Genomic DNA, 21,410 nt, shown 5'->3' with positions numbered 1-21,410 from the left:
CCTATGTTATGTCCAATGTTAGATCCAATGTTAGATCCAATGTTAGATCCTATGTTAGATCCTATGTTAGATCCTATGTTAGGTCCTATGTTAGGTCCTATGTTAGATCCAATGTTAGATCCAATGTTAGGTCCTATGTTAGGTCCTATGTTAGGTCCTATGTTAGGTCCTATGTTAGGTCCTATGTTAGGTCCTATGTTATGTCCTATGTTATGTCCTATGTTATGTCCTATGTTATGTCCAATGTTAGATCCAATGTTAGATCCTATGTTAGATCCTATGTTAGATCCTATGTTAGGTCCTATGTTAGGTCCTATGTTAGATCCAATGTTAGATCCAATGTTAGGTCCTATGTTAGGTCCTATGTTAGGTCCTATGTTAGGTCCTATGTTAGGTCCTATGTTAGGTCCTATGTTATGTCCTATGTTATGTCCAATGTTAGATCCAATGTTAGATCCTATGTTAGATCCTATGTTAGATCCTATGTTAGATCCTATGTTAGGTCCTATGTTAGGTCCTATGTTATGTCCTATGTTAGATCCAATGTTATGTCCTATGTTAGATCCAATGTTATGTCCTATGTTAGATCCAATGTTAGATCCTATGTTAGATCCTATGTTAGATCCTATGTTAGATCCTATGTTAGATCCTATGTTAGATCCTATGTTAGGTCCTATGTTAGGTCCTATGTTAGGTCCTATGTTAGGTCCTATGTTAGGTCCTATGTTATGTCCTATGTTAGATCCAATGTTATGTCCTATGTTAGGTCCTATGTTAGATCCAATGTTAGATCCTCACTGATTACAGACTCACTTCAGGAGCCCGGACTAGAGATGGTTAAATAATAATGATAATTTGAAGGTGAGGTCGAGACTCACCCTTATTTGGAATAGAGTCAAACAAGCTATTCTGGATTTCTAAAACACTTTCACCTCCTGTTCTGCATTTCTAGCGATGGCGTCCGCTGATCTGAGACACGGGCTGAACTGCTCCATCTGTCTGAACCTTTGCAGCGATGCCGTCGCACTGACCTGCGGACACAGCTTCTGCCGGCTCTGCTTGGACCGCGTTCTGGAAACCCAGGAGGAGTCTACAGTTCATACTTGTCCAGAATGCAAAGAACAGTTCCATGAGAGGCCTGTGCCATCGAAGGATCCATCGCTGCACGAAGAGCCCGGGAGCCTCTGCGATTCTTGCATTCAGTCACCTTTTCCGGCGGTGAAATGTTGCCTATTGTGCGAGTCTTTTCTGTGTGAAGACCACCTGACTGTCCACAGCAAGTCTGAGGACCACGTTCTGAGCGACCTGAATGTGGTCTGCCCTGCACACAAGAGAGTATTTGGGTATTACTGCTGTGAAGATGCCGAGTTTATCTGCGATGCCTGTATTCTGTCCGAGGAACACGCCAACCACCAGGTCAAGCCAGTCCAGGAGGCCTCCGAGGAGATGAAAGAATTAGGAATGGAGCTTCTGGACCGACTGGCCTCCAAGATAGCAGAGGACGAGAGCGTGGTCCAGGCTCTCCAAGAGACCGGTAAAACAACCCAAGAAAAGTTGGCTTTTATAAAAGAGAAGGTCAGTGCCCTGTTTAGAGACATCAAGAGACAGCTGGACGACCTGGAGAAGAAGGTCCTGAGCGACATCACCCAGAAGGAAGGGCAGATTTCCCTCTCGGTCACAGATCTCATCCAGCAGTTGGAAATAAAAAAGGACGAGCTGTCCAGAAAGATACACGACATCGAGGAGCTGTGCAAGAAGAACGACCCCTTATCCGTTCTTCACGAGTGGAAGACCAGCAAAGAGAACTTCGGCAAGACCGAGAACGGATCCAACATGAGCGCTAAGCAAAAAACGGTTGGCTACCTAGACGAGGGCCTGATCTCCGTGACTTTGCACACGAGCTTAGCGGAGATTATTACTAGCGCCAAGAAGGAATTCTACGTCCGGCAGGATCCGGGCTTTGAACTGGACGTCAACACGGCCTCTAATAATATATGTCTGTCTGGGGACTTGAAAACCGCGTCGGCCTCGGAGATCAGCCAGAATCGCACCAAGACGCTGGAGAGATTCCAATACGATCAGGTCTTGGGGAGCCGGAGCGTCCTCTCCGGCAAACATTACTGGGAGGTCGAGACCGGAGAAGGGGGCAACTGGAGACTTGGCGTGTCCTATCCCAGTATCACCCGGAAAGGCTACCACTCCCTGATCGGGCATAGCAACAAGTCCTGGGGCCTGTGTAGGTATTTTAATCAGTACTTAGCCATACATGACAGGAGGGTGTTAGCGGTGCCGCAGAAACCATCCTGCAACAACCTGGGGGTCTATCTGGACTACGAGGCCGGGCAGATCTCCTTCTACGAGCTTTGTGACCCTGTCCGGCTTCTATACAATTTCTCCGTTACCTTTTCCGAACCTCTTCTTTTGGTGCTTGGTGTATATACGGGTTGGGTGAGAGTCAAGAATTAGGTCTTCCAATCACAGAGTGGCCCCGTGATTTATGGGGGAGGGGGGGGGCGTCTCTTATTTTAGGGGACAGTTCTTGTTTTCCCAGACCTTAAAAGTATCCCCTAGAACAGTGATGGCGAACCTCGGCACCCCGGATGTTTTGGAACTACATTTCCCATGATGCTCAACTACACTGCAGAGTGCATGAGCATCATGGGAAATGTAGTTCCAAAACATCTGGGGTGCCGAGGTTCTCCATCACTGTCCTAGAAATAATCCTTGTCCTCTTCGCTGCCAATCAATTGTTAAAGCGGAGGTCCACCCTAAAATGGACCTTCCGCTCATTGGAATCCTCCCCCCCTCCGGCGCCACAATTGGCACCTTTCAGGGGGGAGGGGGGTGCAGTTACCTGGATAATCCAGGTAACTGCACCCACTTCTGGGCTAGCTCTCTGTGGAAAGGGGCGTAGATTACGCCCCTTTCCGCAAGTGCCCGCCCCCTTCCGCAAGTGCCCCGCCGCCTGCTGGGAAACACACGGATCCCAGAGACAGCGGGGACCGTCCTCATTGCGCAGCGCGGCTCGCGCATGCGCAGTAGGGAACCGGGAAATGAAGCCGAAAGGCTCCATTTCCTGATTCCCATACCCAAAATGGCGGCGGCAGCACCCGAGTGACGATCTAGAGATCGGCTTCGGGTGCCGACATCGCGGGCGCGCTGGGCGGGTAAGTGTCACTATTTTAAAAGTCAGCAGCTGCAGTATTTGTAGCTGCTGACTTTTAAAAAAAAAAAAAAACGCGGAGTCCCGGCGGACTCCCGCTTTAACTATTGTTACTTAGCAGTGGGGTCGGGACGCATCGGAAAAAGGATGTGACTTTTGTAAAAAAAAAAAAAAAAAAAAAAAAATTACACCGGTTGATCCCGCCAGAAATCCAGTATGCTTGTAACTTCCTGCGCACTAACAAAATCTCGAACAGTGCTGTCAGATTTTTCACGTGGAATACAGAACACCTCCCCCCACCTATGTTCTAAAGATAAAAAGAGAGGAAGGTGTTCTATAGTCCTGTCGTAGGGGGACACGACTGCTCCTCCATAGATACAGTGCAGTGAGTGAGCGTTGTCACCCTAGGACAGGAAGTGCGGTACTGGCGGGATCGCCAGGTGTAAATAAAGAGTAAAAAAAAAAAAAAAGCCTGAAAAAGGGAAAACTAGTGCAGCCGCTACATCTAAACACTGGTAAGCTGCAAAATATAAAATTTTTGCTCTTGGCGGCAGTCCCCTCCTCTGTAGTTATTGGTTGCTAGGGCTGCCAGCGTTCCAACAAGCGGGGACACCATGTGCATGCCCTGACCTCAACAGCACAGAGGGATGGAAAGGGAACTTCCTCCTTCTAGACCTGCAGCCTGCTTTGCCTCCTGGCTCCCACCTTCTGCTTGCCTGGTGGTAAAAGTTTGGGGGGGGGGACTATGATGGGGACAACTGATGTGGGGGAGCACTGTGCTCCGGACATCTGGTGTAAGGGGGCACTGTATGCAGGACACCTACTGTGAGGGGGGCTCTGATCGGAATGCTGGGTGTGGGGGGTACACTGTGATGCGGACACCTGATGTAAGGGGGCACACCTGATGGGCACACCTGATGTAAGGGGGTACTCTGATGGGGACACCTGATGTAAAGGGGACACTCTGATGGGGACACCTCATGTAAAGGGGACACTCTGATGGGCACACCTGATGTAAGGGGGCACTCTGATGGGGACACCTGATGTAAGGGGGCACTCTGATGGGGACACCTGATGTAAGGGGGCACTCTTATGGGCACACCTGATGTAATAAGGACATCTGATTAAAAGGGGTCACTTTTATGAGCACACCTGATGTAAGGGGGCACTGTGATGGGGACACCTGATGTAAGGGGGTACTCTGATGGGGACGCTTGAAATAAGGGAGCATTCTGATGGGGACACTTGATATAAGGGGACACTGTGATGCGAACACCTGATAAAAAGGGGCAGTGTAATGGGGACACTTGATGTAAGGGGCAATGTGATGGGGACACCTGATGTAAGGGGGCATTCTGATGGGGACACCTGATGTAAGGGGCAATGTGATGGGGACACCTGATGTAAGGGGGCATTCTGATGGGGACACCTGATGTAAGGGGCAATGTGATGGGGACACCTGATAGAAGGGGGCAGTGTAATGGGGACACTTGATGTAAGGGGGCCCTCTGATGGGGACACTTGATGTAAGGGGGCCCTCTGATGGGGACACTTGATGTAAGGGGCAATGTTATGGGGACACCTGATGTAAGGGGCAATGTGATGGGGACACCTGATGTAAGGGGCAATGTGATGGGGACACCTGATAGAAGGGGGCACCAGTCCTTAAAGCAGTACTAAACCCAAAACAAAAAAATGGCATATATTGCAGCTTACCCATCATTAGATGTGGCGACTGCATTCGTTTTCATTCCTTAGACTTTTTTTCTCTGGTGATCTGGCCAGTAACACGCCTCCTGAATTAGAGTGCCCCCATTTAGAATAAAGAAGCCCGGTGGGCATCTTGGGACAGCAGCATTGTCAGTCTGGGGGGGGGGGGGCGGTGGAAGTTTTAGCTGTACTAGCAGATTTAGATACACTAATAAAGTAAAGCCAAACTTCAGCTCACACTTTATAATCAGTTACAGCAAACCATTCCTTTCCTTTTGGGATGAAGGTTTTACATAAATAAATAAAAGCTGATCATTGTGAGCACCCCCTGCACATGTCTGTCTCATCTCTGTAACTGATAGATCTGAAAAGCTTGTTCTTTTGAATAGCAAACAGACTTACTGGCCAGATCACCAGGCGAAAGTAAAGGAAAGAAAACCTAAAAAAAAAGGCAACTAATGCAGCCGTCACATCTAAGAATTATGAAGCTGCAATATAATAAATGTTTTCTTTTTGGGGGTTTGATACCACTTTACATCTTTTTCTATATCCTCTCTATACAGAATGGCATTATAAAGGGGTTACATTAGGGTTGGAATTGTATCGCGATACCTTTTTGTCTAAAGAAAAATGTGTTTGGTTTTCTGTTACCCTTTGCAGAGGGAATTGAGCTGTTGTGGGTTGTGGAGTTTAAACAATAAAAAACAAAATATGCTTAAACCAAAATGCATTCAGGTTGTCAGCTGCAGTCCACTAAGAGGCCCGACCTGGTCACAGGGAGGTGACAAGATTGTACAGTGAGGTGGCACGGGACATACAGGGGGTGACATCATCAGTCATGACATGAGGACATCATCAGTCATGACATGAGGACAGCATGTCATGACATGAGGACACCATCAGTCATGACATGAGGACAGCATGTCATGACATGAGGACATTATCAGTCATGACATGAGGACATTATCAGTCATGACATGAGGACATTATCAGTCATGACATGAGGAAAGCATGTCATGACATGAGGACATTATCAGTCATGACATGAGGAAAGCATGTCATGACATGAGGACATTATCAGTCATGACATGAGGACATTATCAGTCATGACATGAGGACATTATCAGTCATGACATGAGGACAGCCTGTCATGACATGAGGACAGCATGTCATGACATGAGGACATTATCAGTCATGACATGAGGACAGCATGTCATGACATGAGGACATTATCAGTCATGACATGAGGACATCATCAGTCATGACATGAGGACAGCATGTCATGACATGAGGACATTATCAGTCATGACATGAGGACATTATCAGTCATGACATGAGGACAGCATGTCATGACATGAGGACATTATCAGTCATGACATGAGGAAAGCATGTCATGACATGAGGACATTATCAGTCATGACTAGGGTTGCCACCTTTTGTTCAAATCAAACCTGAACACTTTAGCGGAGCATGCCAATTTTTTTTTTATAGTATAAACTATACATATATTTTGCTATTAAATAACATTTCTAATCATATGAAGTTAATAACAAGAGTTCCCCCTTTACATCAGAGCACACAGAGTTCCCCTTTTACATGTGAACTCGCAGAGTTCCCTTTCACTGTAAGGGGGGACTCTGCAGACTCTGATGTAAGGGAGACCTCTGGAGCCTTTAACATAAGGGATGCTCTGGGAACTCTGATTTAAGGGGAAACACTAAGAGCTCTGATGTACGGGGAGGACTCTAATATAAGGGGGAACACTGTGGCTTCTGGTGTAAAGGGGAACTGTGATATAAGGGGTGCTCTGAGAACCCTGATTTACATTAGTGTACTCACTCAGAGGCAGGTGAGAGAAGGGGGGAGACTTCAGTCACAGACAGGGATGGATGGTGAGCTCACTTACCCCTTGGCAGTCAGCACCTCTCATCCAGATGTATCCGAGGCTACTGAATTCAAATTTCCGGCCCCCCACTTTCCTTTTCTGAGGCAGACACAGACGGGTAGGGGGAAGAGGTGCTGATTGAGCCCTCTCTCCTCTCCCGTCTGTGTGTGTGTGTTTCGGGGGGGGGGGGGGTGGATTGTTAGTTCTGGCTTTGGGCAGTGTGAAAGAGTTTAACAGACACTTTCAGCTTCGACAACAGCAACCAGCAACCCTGCTGGGAAACCATAGTCCAGTCTAAATAATGTGTCCGGGTTTCAGGCAGTCTGAAACCCGGACGCATGATTCCAAAACCCGAACTGTCCGGGTGAATCCTGGACAGGTGGCAACCCTAGTCATGACATGAGGACAGTCACATTGTTATTGCACCAGGTGGTGTGCTATAACATAACAGCAACCAAAGGGGAATTATAGTGGCCTGACTTCTCCTTCTGGAATTGCTACTTACTTGGCTATCATGTTAAATACTTTGAGTCAGTTACACCCCCCCCCCCCCCCAGGAATGTAACATCAAATGAATGGCATATATTTACAGTTGGGCAGTCAGCAAGTGGAACCTTCGTTAACTGGAAGGGTGGGCTTGATAAAGTTGGCAGTGCCTCCACCCGGGGGGGGGTCCCTTCCTGGGAAATTATTCAATAATCTAATCAAAGTAATTTGGAGCAGAGGAACTACTACAACCAGCATAAAAATACACACCAGTATGGAAATAGTACAAGCTTTATATAAGAAAAGATACATAATAGTACACACCTCCAATGTACAAACAGGTATTATCAGCAAAGGACCCACCTAGAGTCCTGGTGGAGCTGTGCACATATACCCGGGTATATACCCATGTCTATAGAGCTATTAATAAAGATACCCCCAGATAAAGGTTGCAGCAAAGTTCAGTTGCAGGGGCCCCTCAGGATGATTGTGCTGCAGCGCCCTATTTGGTGCCAAAGACCTAAACAGAGGCTCAGTAGGTCCTCAAGCCGTTGTCCAACCAGCCTGGAACGCAGCTTTTCATCTGCAGAAACCACGGTGTGACACTGGAACTCAGCCTATCTACTCTGCATCTTGGTCCCTTAGCAGCTTTTAATCTGTCGTGCAACCGGATCTCGTACTACCAAGTGGCCGTCCGTCGGAGGCTTGACCTGGCTCTGGCCTACGCTGGTTATTAAACCCTGAGATCAAACTAGCTATAAAATCCCAGAGCAGAAGGGACGGGGTTAACTGAAATAACAGGATCTGCTATAAACGCTACTGCAATCAGAACCACTGACAAGGCAGTACAGCCAGCCCTCCTGTACTGGGCCCGGGCCCCATCAGTTAAAAAGGGGGGGCCCGGCGTCTGCTGAGGGCCGGCTGTACTGTCATATTTCAGACACTGATCCTCTTCTGCCTCCCCCCTGCAGCGCCGCCAGCTTCTCCTCCTCTTTCTCCCTCCGGCTGCACTGCAGGGGGATCGGTTCTAGTACATGCGCTGCTTCCATCCGGGCCCCTTTCCCCCGCAGCGCTGCTGGCTTCCCTCCTCCCCTGACGGAAGCTTCTGCAGGCACACAGGGGGGGTGTTTCAGGATGGAGAGCGGGGGGAAGGTGCTGGTAAATATGTCATTTTCTGGCCCCTTCCTTTCCTGAATGAACACAGTGAGCGATCGGTATCCATCACTCTCTTTTCCATTTATCACTGAAGCACAGTAACTGTATTTACTATGCTTCCGTTTGTGAATCAGTAGGAAGCCTCAAAGAACTTCCTATTCATTCATTTGTGCGGCTGAGGTTGCAGAGAAAGGTACTGATAAATCTTCAGTCACTATTGGTCGGGGGGGGGGGGAGCTGTCAGGTATGCTGTATGGGATGCCCAGGTGGGATAATAATAACACAGGGATACGTCTAACACAAGGATTCAGATGAACACTTAAGAAGCGATGGGCAGCTGCAGTTCAACTATAAGAACACAGAAATATTGGCATAATAGTCTCTCCTTCTGGTCTGGGTGAAAAACAGCAGCAGTTCCTGTGTGTGCAAGGTCACATGGCTCAGTTCCCTTCTCTCTCCTGGAAACACCCCTTTATAAGACACCACAGTCCTCCAATAAGGGTTTCTGACCCAGCTAGCAGGGACAGGAAGTACCTGTCTATAACCAACCAATTACCAAGCACAGCCACTCACAAATACAGATAGTAGAGGGCAGCAGATCCTACGAAGACTGTCAGAAACATTAACACAGCATTTTTCGTTTTTCTGCCCCTCCCCCCCCCATTTATTTCTGTTGATCCTGCCAGTAGATCTACTTCCTGTAACAGGGTGACAACACTTCATTGTATAGTGAAATCGCACAGCAGTGTTGTCACCCTGTGGACAGGGAATGTTTAGATGGACATTTTGTTTTACATTTTAGGTTAAAGGTGAGCATCACATCACTATACAGTTCTTTACAATCCTAGTACCCCCTAGGATCTGGACCCCCTTTATTAGGTCCCCCTTGCTAGTAGCAGGTTGGACCCCCTTTGGCCTTCATTCTTGGTGGCATCGATACAACAAGGTGTTGGAAAGAAACGTTCCTCAGAGATTTTGCTCCATAGTGACCTGATAACATCACACAGTTGCTGCAGATTTGTTGGCTGCACATCCATGATGCCAATCTCCCGTTCCACCACATCCCAAAGGTGCTCTATTGGATGAGATGTGGTGAGTGTGGAGGACATTGGAGGACAGGGACCTCATTGTCCAGTGGTGAGATGATTGGAGCTTTGTGCATTATCCTGCTGGAAGGTGATACCCCATCCCCCACACCATTACACCCCCACCACCAGCCTGAACCGGTGATACCCCATCCCCCACACCATTACACCCCCACCACCAGCCTGAACCGGTGATACCCCATCCCCCACACCATTACACCCCCACCACCAGCCTGAACCGGTGATACCCCATCCCCCACACCATTACACCCCCACCACCAGCCTGAACCGGTGATACCCCATCCCCCACACCATTACACCCCCACCACCAGCCTGAACCGGTGATATCCCATCCCCCACACCATTACACCCCCACCACCAGCCTGAACCGGTGATATCCCATCCCCCACACCATTACACCCCCTCCACCAGCCTGAACCGGTGATACCCCATCCCCCACACCATTACACCCCCCACCACCAGCCTGAACCGGTGATACCCCATCCCCCACACCATTACACCCCCACCACCAGCCTGAACCGGTGATATCCCATCCCCCACACCATTACACCCCCACCACCAGCCTGAACCGGTGATACCCCATCCCCCACACCATTACACCCCCCACCACCAGCCTGAACCAGTGATATCCCATCCCCCGCACCATTACACCCCCACCACCAGCCTGAACCAGTGATATCCCATCCCCCGCACCATTACACCCCCACCACCAGCCTGAACCGGTGATATCCCATCCCCCACACCATTACACCCCCACCACCAGCCTGAACCGGTGATACCCCATCCCCCCCCACCATTACACCCCCACCACCAGCCTGAACCGGTGATATCCCATCCCCCACACCATTACACCCCCACCACCAGCCTGAACCGGTGATACCCCATCCCCCCCACCATTACACCCCCACCGCCAGCCTGACCCGGTGATACAAGGCAGGATGGATCCATGCGCCAGATTCTGACCCCACCATCTGAATGTTGCAGCTGAAATCCAGACTCATCAGACCCGGCAACGTTTTTCCAATCTTCTATTGTCCAATTTTGGTGATCCTGTGCCGATTGTAGCCTCAGTTTCCTGTTCTCAGCTGACAGGAGTGGCACCCGGTGTGGTCTTCTGCTGCTGTAGCCCATCTGCTTCAAGGTTGGATGTGTTGTGTGTCCAGAGATGGTATTCTGCATACCTTGGGGGTAACGAGAGGTTATTGAAGTTCCTGTTGTCTTTCTATCATCTGGAACCGGTCTGCCCATTCTCCTCTGACCTCAACAAGGCATTTTCCTCCACACAACTGCCGCTCACTGGATATTTTCTCTTTTTCTCACCATCCTCTGTAATTCCGAGAGATGGCTGTGTGTGAAAATCCCAGAAATACTCAGACCGGCCCGTCTGCCACCAACATCCATGCCACGTTCAAAGTCACCCAGATCCCCTTTCTTCCTCATTCTGATGCTCAGTTTGAACATCAGCAAGTCGCCTTCACCACGTCTATATGCCTCAATGCATTGACTTGCTGCTGTGTGATTGGCTGATTGGCAATTTGTGTTACCCCCCCCCCCCCCACAGTAACATCAGTCTCTGCACCAGAGGAGCTTACACTCTAATGTCCCCTCCCCCCCACAGTCACATCAGTCTCTGTACAGAGGAGCTTACACTCTAATGTCCCCTCCCCCACAGTCACATCAGTCTCTGTACAGAGGAGCTTACACTCTAATGTCCCCTCCCCCCCACAGTCACATCAGTCTCTGTACAGAGGAGCTTACACTCTAATGTCCCCTCCCCCCACAGTCACATCAGTCTCTGTACAGAGGAGCTTACACTCTAATGTCCCCTCCCCCCCACAGTCACATCAGTCTCTGTACAGAGGAGCTTACACTCTAATGTCCCCTCCCCCCCACAGTCACATCAGTCTCTGTACAGAGGAGCTTACACTCTAATGCCCCCTCCCCCCACAGTCACATCAGTCTCTGTACAGAGGAGCTTACACTCTAATGTCCCCTCCCCCCCACAGTCACATCAGTCTCTGTACAGAGGAGCTTACACTCTAATGTCCCCTCCCCCCCACAGTCACATCAGTCTCTGTACAGAGGAGCTTACACTCTAATGTCCCCTCCCTCTACAGTCACATCAGTCTCTGTACAGAGGAGCTTACACTCTAATGTCCCCTCCCCCCACAGTCACATCAGTCTCTGTACAGAGGAGCTTACACTCTAATGTCCCCTCCCCCACAGTCACATCAGTCTCTGTACAGAGGAGCTTACACTCTAATGTCTCCTCCCCTCACAGTCACATCAGTCTCTGTACAGAGGAGCTTACACTCTAATGTCCCCCCCCCCCCCCCCACAGTCACATCAGTCTCTGCACCAGAGCTGCTTACACTCTAATGTCCCCTCCCCCCACAGTCGCACACTATTATTATTATACATTTATATAGCTCTGACATATACTGCAGCGCTGTACAGAGATCACCGAGCCAATCACATCAGTCTCTGTACAGAGGAGCTTACACTCTAATGTCTCCTCCCCCACAGTCACATCAGTCTCTGTACAGAGGAGCTTACACTCTAATGTCCCCTCCCCCACAGTCACATCAGTCTCTGTACAGAGGAGCTTACACTCTAATGCCCCCACCCCCCACAGTCACATCAGTCTCTGTACAGAGGAGCTTACACTCTAATGTCCCCTCCCCCACAGTCACATCAGTCTCTGTACAGAGGAGCTTACACTCTAATGTCCCCTCCCCCCACAGTCACATCAGTCTCTGCACCAGAGGAGCTTACACTCTGTCCCCTCCCCCACAGTCACATCAGTCTCTGTACAGAGGAGCTTACACTCTAATGTCCCCTCCCCCCACAATCACATCAGTCTCTGTACAGAGGAGCTTACACTCTAATGTCCCCTCCCCCACATTCACATCAGTTTCTGTACAGAGGAGCTTACACTCTAATGTCCCCTCCCCCACAGTCACATCAGTCTCTGTACAGAGGAGCTTACACTCTAATGTCCCCTCCCCCCACAGTCACATCAGTCTCTGTACAGAGGAGCTTACACTCTAATGTCCCCTCCCCCACAGTCACATCAGTCTCTGTACAGAGGAGCTTACACTCTAATGTCCCCTCCCCCAACAGTCACATCAGTCTCTGTACAGAGGAGCTTACACTCTAATGTCCCCTCCCCCCACAGTCACATCAGTCTCTGTACAGAGGAGCTTACACTCTAATGTCCCCTCCCCCCACAGTCACATCAGTCTCTGTACAGAGGAGCTTACACTCTAATGTCCCCTCCCCCCCACAGTCACACACGATTATTATTATACATTTATATAGCTCTGACATATACCGCAGTGCTGTACAGAGATCACTGAGCCAATCACTTCAGTTTCTGTACAGAGGAGCTTACACTCTAATGTCCCCTCCCCCCACAGTCACATCAGTCTCTGTACAGAGAAGCTTACACTCTAATGTCCCCTCCCCCCCACAGTCACATCAGTCTCTGTACAGAGGAGCTTACACTCTAATGTCCCCTCCCACTACAGTCACATCAGTCTCTGTACAGAGGAGCTTACACTCTAATGTCTCCTCCCCCACAGTCACATCAGTCTCTGTACAGAGGAGCTTACACTCTAATGTCCCCTCCCCCACAGTCACATCAGTCTCTGTACAGAGGAGCTTACACTCTAATGCCCCCACCCCCCACAGTCACATCAGTCTCTGTACAGAGGAGCTTACACTCTAATGTCCCCTCCCCCACAGTCACATCAGTCTCTGTACAGAGGAGCTTACACTCTAATGTCCCCTCCCCCCACAGTCACATCAGTCTCTGCACCAGAGGAGCTTACACTCTGTCCCCTCCCCCCACAGTCACATCAGTCTCTGTACAGAGGAGCTTACACTCTAATGTCCCCTCCCCCCACAATCACATCAGTCTCTGTACAGAGGAGCTTACACTCTAATGTCCCCTCCCCCACATTCACATCAGTTTCTGTACAGAGGAGCTTACACTCTAATGTCCCCTCCCCCACAGTCACATCAGTCTCTGTACAGAGGAGCTTACACTCTAATGTCCCCTCCCCCCACAGTCACATCAGTCTCTGTACAGAGGAGCTTACACTCTAATGTCCCCTCCCCCACAGTCACATCAGTCTCTGTACAGAGGAGCTTACACTCTAATGTCCCCTCCCCCAACAGTCACATCAGTCTCTGTACAGAGGAGCTTACACTCTAATGTCCCCTCCCCCCACAGTCACATCAGTCTCTGTACAGAGGAGCTTACACTCTAATGTCCCCTCCCCCCACAGTCACATCAGTCTCTGTACAGAGGAGCTTACACTCTAATGTCCCCTCCCCCCCACAGTCACACACGATTATTATTATACATTTATATAGCTCTGACATATACCGCAGTGCTGTACAGAGATCACTGAGCCAATCACTTCAGTTTCTGTACAGAGGAGCTTACACTCTAATGTCCCCTCCCCCCACAGTCACATCAGTCTCTGTACAGAGAAGCTTACACTCTAATGTCCCCTCCCCCCCACAGTCACATCAGTCTCTGTACAGAGGAGCTTACACTCTAATGTCCCCTCCCACTACAGTCACATCAGTCTCTGTACCAGAGGAGCTTACACTCTAATGTCCCCTCCCCCCCCCCCCCCCCCACAGTCACATCAGTCTCTGTACCAGAGGAGCTTACACTCTAATGTCCCCTCCCCCCACAGTCACACACGATTATTATTATACATTTATATAGCTCTGACATATACCGCAGTGCTGTACAGGGAACACTGAGCCATTTGCACAATCCATGGGTAGTGAAGAGTTAAGTTATGGCTTCTCCCGCCCATCCGCTGACTCCATCCAATCACGGCACGGTTTCCTCTTCCTGCTTTCCAGTATGGCGTCTGCAGACCTGAGAGCCGAGCTGAGCTGCTCCATCTGTCTGAGTATTTTCACCGATCCCGTCACGCTGAGATGCGGGCACAACTTCTGCCAACTCTGCATTGGCCGCGTGCTGGACACCCAAGCCGAGTCCGGCGTTTATTCCTGCCCCGACTGCCGGGAAGGGTTCCACAAGCGCCCCTCCGTGCACAGAAACCTAGCTCTGCGTAACATAGCGAGGGGGGTCCTGTCCGCTCAGTGCGATTGGCAGGATTCCGGGACCTTCTGCTCCTACTGCATTCATTCCCCTGTACCCGCTGCCAAGTCCTGTCTACTGTGTGAAGCTTCTCTATGCCACGACCACCTGAGGGTGCACAGTAAGTCTGAGGAGCATGTCCTAAGCGATCCCACCGCCGCCCCGGGAAACAGAAAATGTGCTGCCCACAAGAAACCACTCATGTACTACTGTAAAAAGGACGGAGAATGTGTTTGCTTGTCCTGCTGTCTAAATGGAGAGCACATGGGCCACCGAGTAGACCTGATGAACGAAGCCTCGGAGAAGAAGAAGAAGAAACTGTGCGCCATCATGGAGGAACTCCGGGCAAGCAAAGACCAGACCGATACAAGAGTCAAGAGCTTGCATGAACGAAAGACTCAAATGCCAAGAAAAGTCGAAGCTCTCCAAAGAGCAGTCAACGATTTGTTTAAAGACCTCAAGAAGCAGCAGGACCTCCTGAAGAAGTCCGTCCTGCATGAAATCGCCAGACAGGAAAAGCAAAACGCATCGTCGGTCGATCATCTTATCCAACAGCTGGAGGTAAAGAAAGTGGAACTGTCCAGGAGGATGCATCACGTCGAGGCGCTGTGTAACATGACCGATCCGGTGACCATCTTAGAAAACCCAGACGGAGAAGACTTCGGTGATCCAGAAGCGGAGAACAAGGTCCTTCCTGAAGAGGCTGATGTGGAGAAGGACGGAGAGAACGTCGCTAGCCTCGCCGAGGCCGAAGGTGACCTAGACGAAGGAATGATCTCGGCGATGTTGCACAAAGGTTTATCTGATATTGTGACGAGCGCGAGGCAAGATTTCCGTACAATGTGGGAGTCGGACATATTTCTGGACGTCCGCACGGCTTCTAACAACGTCCACATCTCGGGGGATCAGAAAACCGCCTCGTGGTCGCAGAAATCTCAAGGTCGCCAGGAAACATCAGAAAGATTTCAGAGCTTCAAAGTTCTGAGTTCTACAAGGTTCTCATCCGGTCGGCACTTCTGGGAAGTGGAAGCGAATAAAACCGGGAACTGGAGGTTAGGCATGGCCTATGCCAGCATTGACCGGAAGGGAGACCGGTCAAATATTGGAAATAACGACAAGTCTTGGGGTTTGAGGTGGTGCAGCAATCAGCTCTCTGCGAGATACGATTGTAAGGAAATAAGCCTATCGCCTAAACTTCAAAGCAGCTCCGTTGGAATATACTTGGATTATGAGGGGGGACAGCTGTCCTTTTATGACATGTGTAACCCCCTGAGACACTTGCACACCTACGAGGCCAGTTTCACCGAACCCTTACACGTTGCGTTTGCCTTGTGGAACAATGCCTGGTTGAAGGTGTAGGTTACATGATCCTATGATGAATATCAGCAATTCGCTTTACCGTACAATACCCGCTGCCTTAGGAGACCACGATTCATGGCTGATGTGATGTTTCCTCTTGGACTTGGGCTCAGTTCTGAATTGAACTCACAGCTCAGTGCTGAATCTAACCCAAAAAAGCTCCAGAAACAAAAAAGATTAGACTAAACTGTGAAATCCGGGTTGATGTTGAACATATCTGCTTAGCTAAAAAAAAATCCAGGTAAATGATTGATGGCTGCTTTAGGCTTCTTTCACACTTGTGTGATAAGAAATTCACGCGATTTTGCCATGATTTTTGCAGGGATGTTGATGCTACTAGAAGCAATGCCGTGTAATCTTTAGATCTATGGACTTCAAGTGGCATCAAAGTCGGACCAAAGTAGCGCAGGGACTACTTTGAAGTCGCTGCAACTTGAAGTTGCACAGGTATGAATGGTGCTCATTGGAAATCATGGGGTACGACTTGTCATGCGACTTTGCAGCCCCGAGTCCCAGGACAAGTCGCACAAGTGTGAAAGGGGCCTTAAGCCCTCATTGATGAAAGTATACATTTTTTTTATGGTAAATATTTACAGTGTTTATAGTTCAGTGAAATGGAGACGGTCTTTTAAGATCCACCCAAAACCAATATTCCAGATATAGGTTGACTTTGGTGGCCTATAGCCTAGTGAACTGAGCAATGTCTCCCAAGACATAAAGGTTCTGGAGGGGTCGGTCCACCCAATACCAATATTTTGGTTGCAGGTTGACATTGGTGGCCTATAGCCTAGTGGACTGAGTCATGTCTTCCAAGTCACAAAAGTTCTTGAGGGGGTCAGTCAACCCAAAACCAATATTCCAGTTACAAGTTGACATTGGTGGCCTATAGCCTAGTGAACTGAGCAATATTTTCCAAGCCACAAAAGTTTTCGAGAGTCAGGCCACTCAAAACCAATATTTTAGTTACAGGTTGACATTGGTAGGCTATAGCCTAGTGAATTGAGCAAGGCCTCCCAAGCCATACAAGTTCTTCAGTGATCAGTCCTCCCTAAACCAATGTTCCAGTTACAAGTTGACATTGGTGGCCTATAGCCTAGTGAGCTGAACAACGATTACCAAGCCGCACAAGTTCTTGAGGAGCCAGTCCACCCAAAACGATCATTCCAGTTACAGGTTGACATTGCTTACCTATAGCCTAGTGAATGAAGTAATGTCTACCAAGCCACACAAGTTCTTGAGGAGCCAGTCTATATAAAACCAACATCCCAGTTGCAGGTTGACATTGGTGGCCTATAGCCTAGTGAACTGAACAACGTCTACCAAGCCACACAAGTTCTTGAGGAGCCAGTCCACCCAAAACCAATATTACAGATATAGGTTGACTTTGGTGGCCTATAGCCTAGTGAGCTGAACAACGATTACCAAGCCGCACAAGTTCTTGAGGAGTCAGTCCACCCAAAACCAACATCCCAGTTACGGGTTGATATTGGTGGCCTGTAGCTTAGTGATCGTGGCAATGTCTTTCAAGCCATACAAGTTCCTAATGGGTCAGTTCACCTTCAACCGATATCTCAGTGGCCTAAACAATCCAGTGGCTTGGGGAGTCCAAAACCAAGATATCACTGCCAAAGCAACCTGCCTGACTCTTAAAATAAGTCTCACTCTTCCTGCTGCATAATATCAGGTAAAGTAACAGGAGAAGGAGGTCGGGTAACAAACTGACCAGTCCCTTGCAGAACCGAGAGCTGTAGCCCTAAAAGATGTGGTGCCCCTCTGCCTTTTTTTTTTTAATGGCTAATGTTGGTGCGTAACACAACCCAATACAGATACAGAGAAACAGGAAGAGCAAAACACATTGTCACAACTGCAATAGGTTGGTAGAGGTGGATGCTGACAACTCATCGCTATATTAGTCCAAAATAATATTGTTTTTGGGTGGAATGACACTTAGATACATCACCGTGTCACTATATCTGTGTCCCATTAAGGAGATTTCCGCTCACTTGCTATCCTGGAGACAACAGGAAGTGAGAGACAAATCTCTTCAAACGGAGAGAAATTCCCTCAAATTTTTTTTCCTGCTTTGGTGACAACTCAAAATTTCCACAGTGGTCACCATGACAAATACAGAGGGTGTTTTTTTCTGCTGCTCTTGATGTGTGTCCTGTCCACAACTGCAGGCCCCTTCCTGCTCTTTTACTGTAAAATGTTCACCACAAACATTAAGACGTGCATTTATTTATTATTTGCAACATTTTGCAACATTAAGGTTGCATTTATGAAAAAAGATTTGCAGTTTTTCATCCTTCGAAACTGCATGTATGTATCCCTTCTTTGTGAAATGTGCACCGAAACGAATGTTAACAGGCTATTTTCACTGCAGTTTGAATGTTACCGTATATACTCGAGTATAGGCCGACCCGAATATAAGCCGAGGCCCCCAATTTACCCCCAAAAAACTGGGAAACTTATTGACTCGTGTATAAGCCGAGGGTGAGACATGCCTGTCCATCCCTGTGTGTGTGTCCGTCCATCCCTGTGTGTGTGTGTCCGTCCATCCCTGTGTGTGTGTCCGTCCATCCCTGTGTGTGTGTCCGTCCATCCCTGTGTGTGTGTCCGTCCATCCCTGTGTGTGTGTCCGTCCATCCCTGTGTGTGTGTGTCCATCCATCCCTGTGTGTGTGTCCGTCCATCCCTGTGTGTGTGTCCGTCCATCCCTGTGTGTGTGTCCGTCCATCCCTGTGTGTGTGTCCGTCCATCCCTGTGTGTGTGTCCGTCCATCCCTGTGTGTGTGTCCGTCCATCCCTGTGTGTGTGTCCGTCCATCCCTGTGTGTGTGTCCGTCCATCCCTGTGTGTGTGTCCGTCCATCCCTGTGTGTGTGTCCATCCATCCCTGTGTGTGTGTCCATCCATCCCTGTGTGTGTGTCCGTCCATCCCTGTGTGTGTGTCCGTCCATCCCTGTGTGTGTGTCCATCCATCCATCCATCCATCCCTGTGTGTGTGTCCATCCATCCATCCATCCATCCCTGTGTGTGTGTCCATCCATCCATCCATCCATCCCTGTGTGTGTGTCCATCCATCCATCCATCCATCCCTGTGTGTGTCCATCCATCCATCCCTGTGTGTGTGTCCATCCATCCATCCCTGTGTGTGTGTGTCCATCCCTGTGTGTGTGTGTCCATCCATCCATCCATCCATCCCTGTGTGTGTGTCCGTCCATCCCTGTGTGTGTGTCCATCCATCCATCCCTGTGTGTGTCCATCCATCCATCCCTGTGTGTGTGTCCATCCATCCATCCCTGTGTGTGTGTCCATCCATCCATCCCTGTGTGTGTGTCCATCCATTCCTGTGTGTGTGTCCATCCATCCATCCATCCCTGTGTGTGTGTGTCCATCCATCCCTGTGTGTGTGTCCATCCATCCCTGTGTGTGTGTCCGTGCAGCCTTGTGTGTCCAGCCTACCTGTGTCCCGTGCCTCCGTCGTCCCGTGCCTCCGTCCCGTGCCTCCGTCCCGTGCCGAGCCTCCGTCCTTCTGCCATGCCAGGATCGCCGCTCTTCGTCGGCGCCTCGGCGGCCATTCCTCTGTTCAAAAGCCGCGCCTCCGTCTGTGATAGGCGGAACACTCAATTTCCCAGCAGTCTGTGTTCCGCCTATCACGGACATCCTCTCATCCTCGTCCGTAGTATGAGGATGAGCGGATGTCCGTGATAGGCGGACCACTGACTGCTGGGAAATTGTTCCGCCTATCACAGACGGAGGCGCGGCTTTTGAATAGTAGAATGTCCGCCGTCTGTCTGCTCGACACGCTGATCGGGCAGGCAGACGGCGATGACTCGAGTATAAGCCGAGGGGGGCACTTTCAGCCTCAAAAAAGAGGCTGAAAATCTCGGCTTATACTCGAGTATATACGGTATTCTTCTTCATGCAGAATAGAGTGAAATCAGGAAAATACCACCTCAGGGTCACTAGATGGAGCTGATGATCATTGGAAACAAATACTTATTTACTATGATAGTCAGCAACATCTAGTGGCCATGTAGCGGTATTTTCCTGATTCACTCTATTATTAGGAAAGAAAAACACTCGACCTGGAGAGAAAATAGCCTAATAAAATTTGTACATGGCTCCCATTGTACACATGACAAATAGCTTTTCGATTTATTTTTTTATTTTTTATAAATACACTCTAAGCACTCCATCGTGCTTTTTTTTCTTTCTTTGAGAATACTTGATATTTTGCTGTATTACTCGATTCAGTGTTACATAGTTACATAGTAGGTGAGGTGGAAAAAAGACACAAGTCCATCAGGTCCAACCTCTGTGTGTGATTATATGTCAGTATTACATTGTATATCCCTGGATGTTGCGGCCGTTCAGGTGCTTATCTAATAATTTATTGAAACTATCGATGCCCCCCCGCTAAGACCCCCGCCTGTGGAAGGGAATTCCACATCCTTGCCGCTCTTACAGTAAAGAACCCTCTATGTAGTTTAAGGCTAAACCTTTTTTCTTCTAATTTTAATGAGTGGCCACGAGTCTTGTTAAACTCCCTTCTGTGAAAAAGTTTTCTCACTATTGTGGGGGTCACCAGTCCGGTATTTGTATATTGTGGGGTCACCAGTCCGGTATTTGTATATTGTGGGGTCACCAGTCCGGTATTTATATATTGAGGGGTCACCAGTATGATATTTATATATTGTGGGGTCACCAGTCCGGTATTTATATATTGTGGGGTCACCAGTCCGGTATTTGTATATTGTGGGGTCACCAGTCCGGTATTTATATATTGTGGGGTCACCAGTCCGGTATTTATACATTGACATCATATCCCCTCTCAGGCGTCTCTTCTCCAGAGAGAGGAAATACGATTTCAATTTACAAAACCCGTACTGGTGACCTCACAATAGGGAGAAAACTTGTAAAATGTGCCGGAAAAGAACAATTATCTGTCACAATGTATCAGCTTTATAAGATGTTTAATGTTTCATTCTCTCTGTCTATATAGCCAATGCAATCAAAGATCACTGAAATAAAATGATTTACATTGAAAACCCCCTATAGGGTGCCATGTGTTTTGTTTTCAGCAAGTTTCTGGCCCATAGACATGTACTAAGGTAAGAAGAGCATTAACCCCTTCAATACCGGGCACTTTTACCCCCTCTTCCTGCCCAGGCCAGTTTTCAGTGCTGTTACACTTTTTGAATAACAATTGCGCGGGCATGCTACACTGTACACATGTGAAAGTTTCATTTCATTTTCTTTTTTTTTTTTGGAGACAGATATCTTTTTTTTTTTTTGGTGGTATTTAATCTCCGCTGGGGCTTTTTATTTTTTATTAAACAAACAGAAAAAAGCCAGACATTTTTTGAAATTTTTTTTTCTTAGTTTTTGTAAGTGGCGGCCGCTTATTAGGGGCCCC

At 48.7% G+C, this 21,410-nt stretch overlaps 2 protein-coding genes across 2 annotated transcripts; both read left to right on the top strand.

The window, feature by feature from the left end:
• The first annotated feature begins 938 nt into the window (after positions 1-938).
• LOC143935011 (nuclear factor 7, ovary-like) lies at positions 939-5,599 on the top strand. Its single transcript, XM_077458574.1, has one exon. It carries the CDS (start codon positions 955-957, stop codon positions 2,464-2,466), a length of 1,512 nt encoding a protein of 503 aa, XP_077314700.1. The 5' UTR covers positions 939-954; the 3' UTR covers positions 2,467-5,599.
• An 8,704-nt stretch (positions 5,600-14,303) lies between these two features.
• LOC143935010 (E3 ubiquitin/ISG15 ligase TRIM25-like) lies at positions 14,304-21,046 on the top strand. The gene has a single exon (XM_077458573.1). It carries the CDS (start codon positions 14,304-14,306, stop codon positions 15,990-15,992), a length of 1,689 nt encoding a protein of 562 aa, XP_077314699.1. The 3' UTR covers positions 15,993-21,046.
• The last annotated feature ends 364 nt before the right edge of the window (positions 21,047-21,410 follow it).

The sequence above is a fragment of the Lithobates pipiens genome, unplaced genomic scaffold, assembly GCF_037356315.1.
Source record: "Lithobates pipiens isolate NorthernLeopardFrog02 unplaced genomic scaffold, aLitPip1_a1.2 Scaffold_28, whole genome shotgun sequence".
Lineage (NCBI taxonomy): Eukaryota > Metazoa > Chordata > Amphibia > Anura > Ranidae > Lithobates > Lithobates pipiens.
The sequence above is the reverse complement of the archived record's forward strand: the minus strand, read 5'-3'. Positions and strand labels throughout refer to the sequence as shown.

Bases quoted from the DNA above. Each gene is read 5' to 3' on its own strand.
- LOC143935010 (XM_077458573.1), top strand. From the start codon at position 14,304: ATGGGTAGTGAAGAGTTAAGTTATGGCTTCTCCCGCCCATCCGCTGAC.
- LOC143935011 (XM_077458574.1), top strand. From the start codon at position 955: ATGGCGTCCGCTGATCTGAGACACGGGCTGAACTGCTCCATCTGTCTG.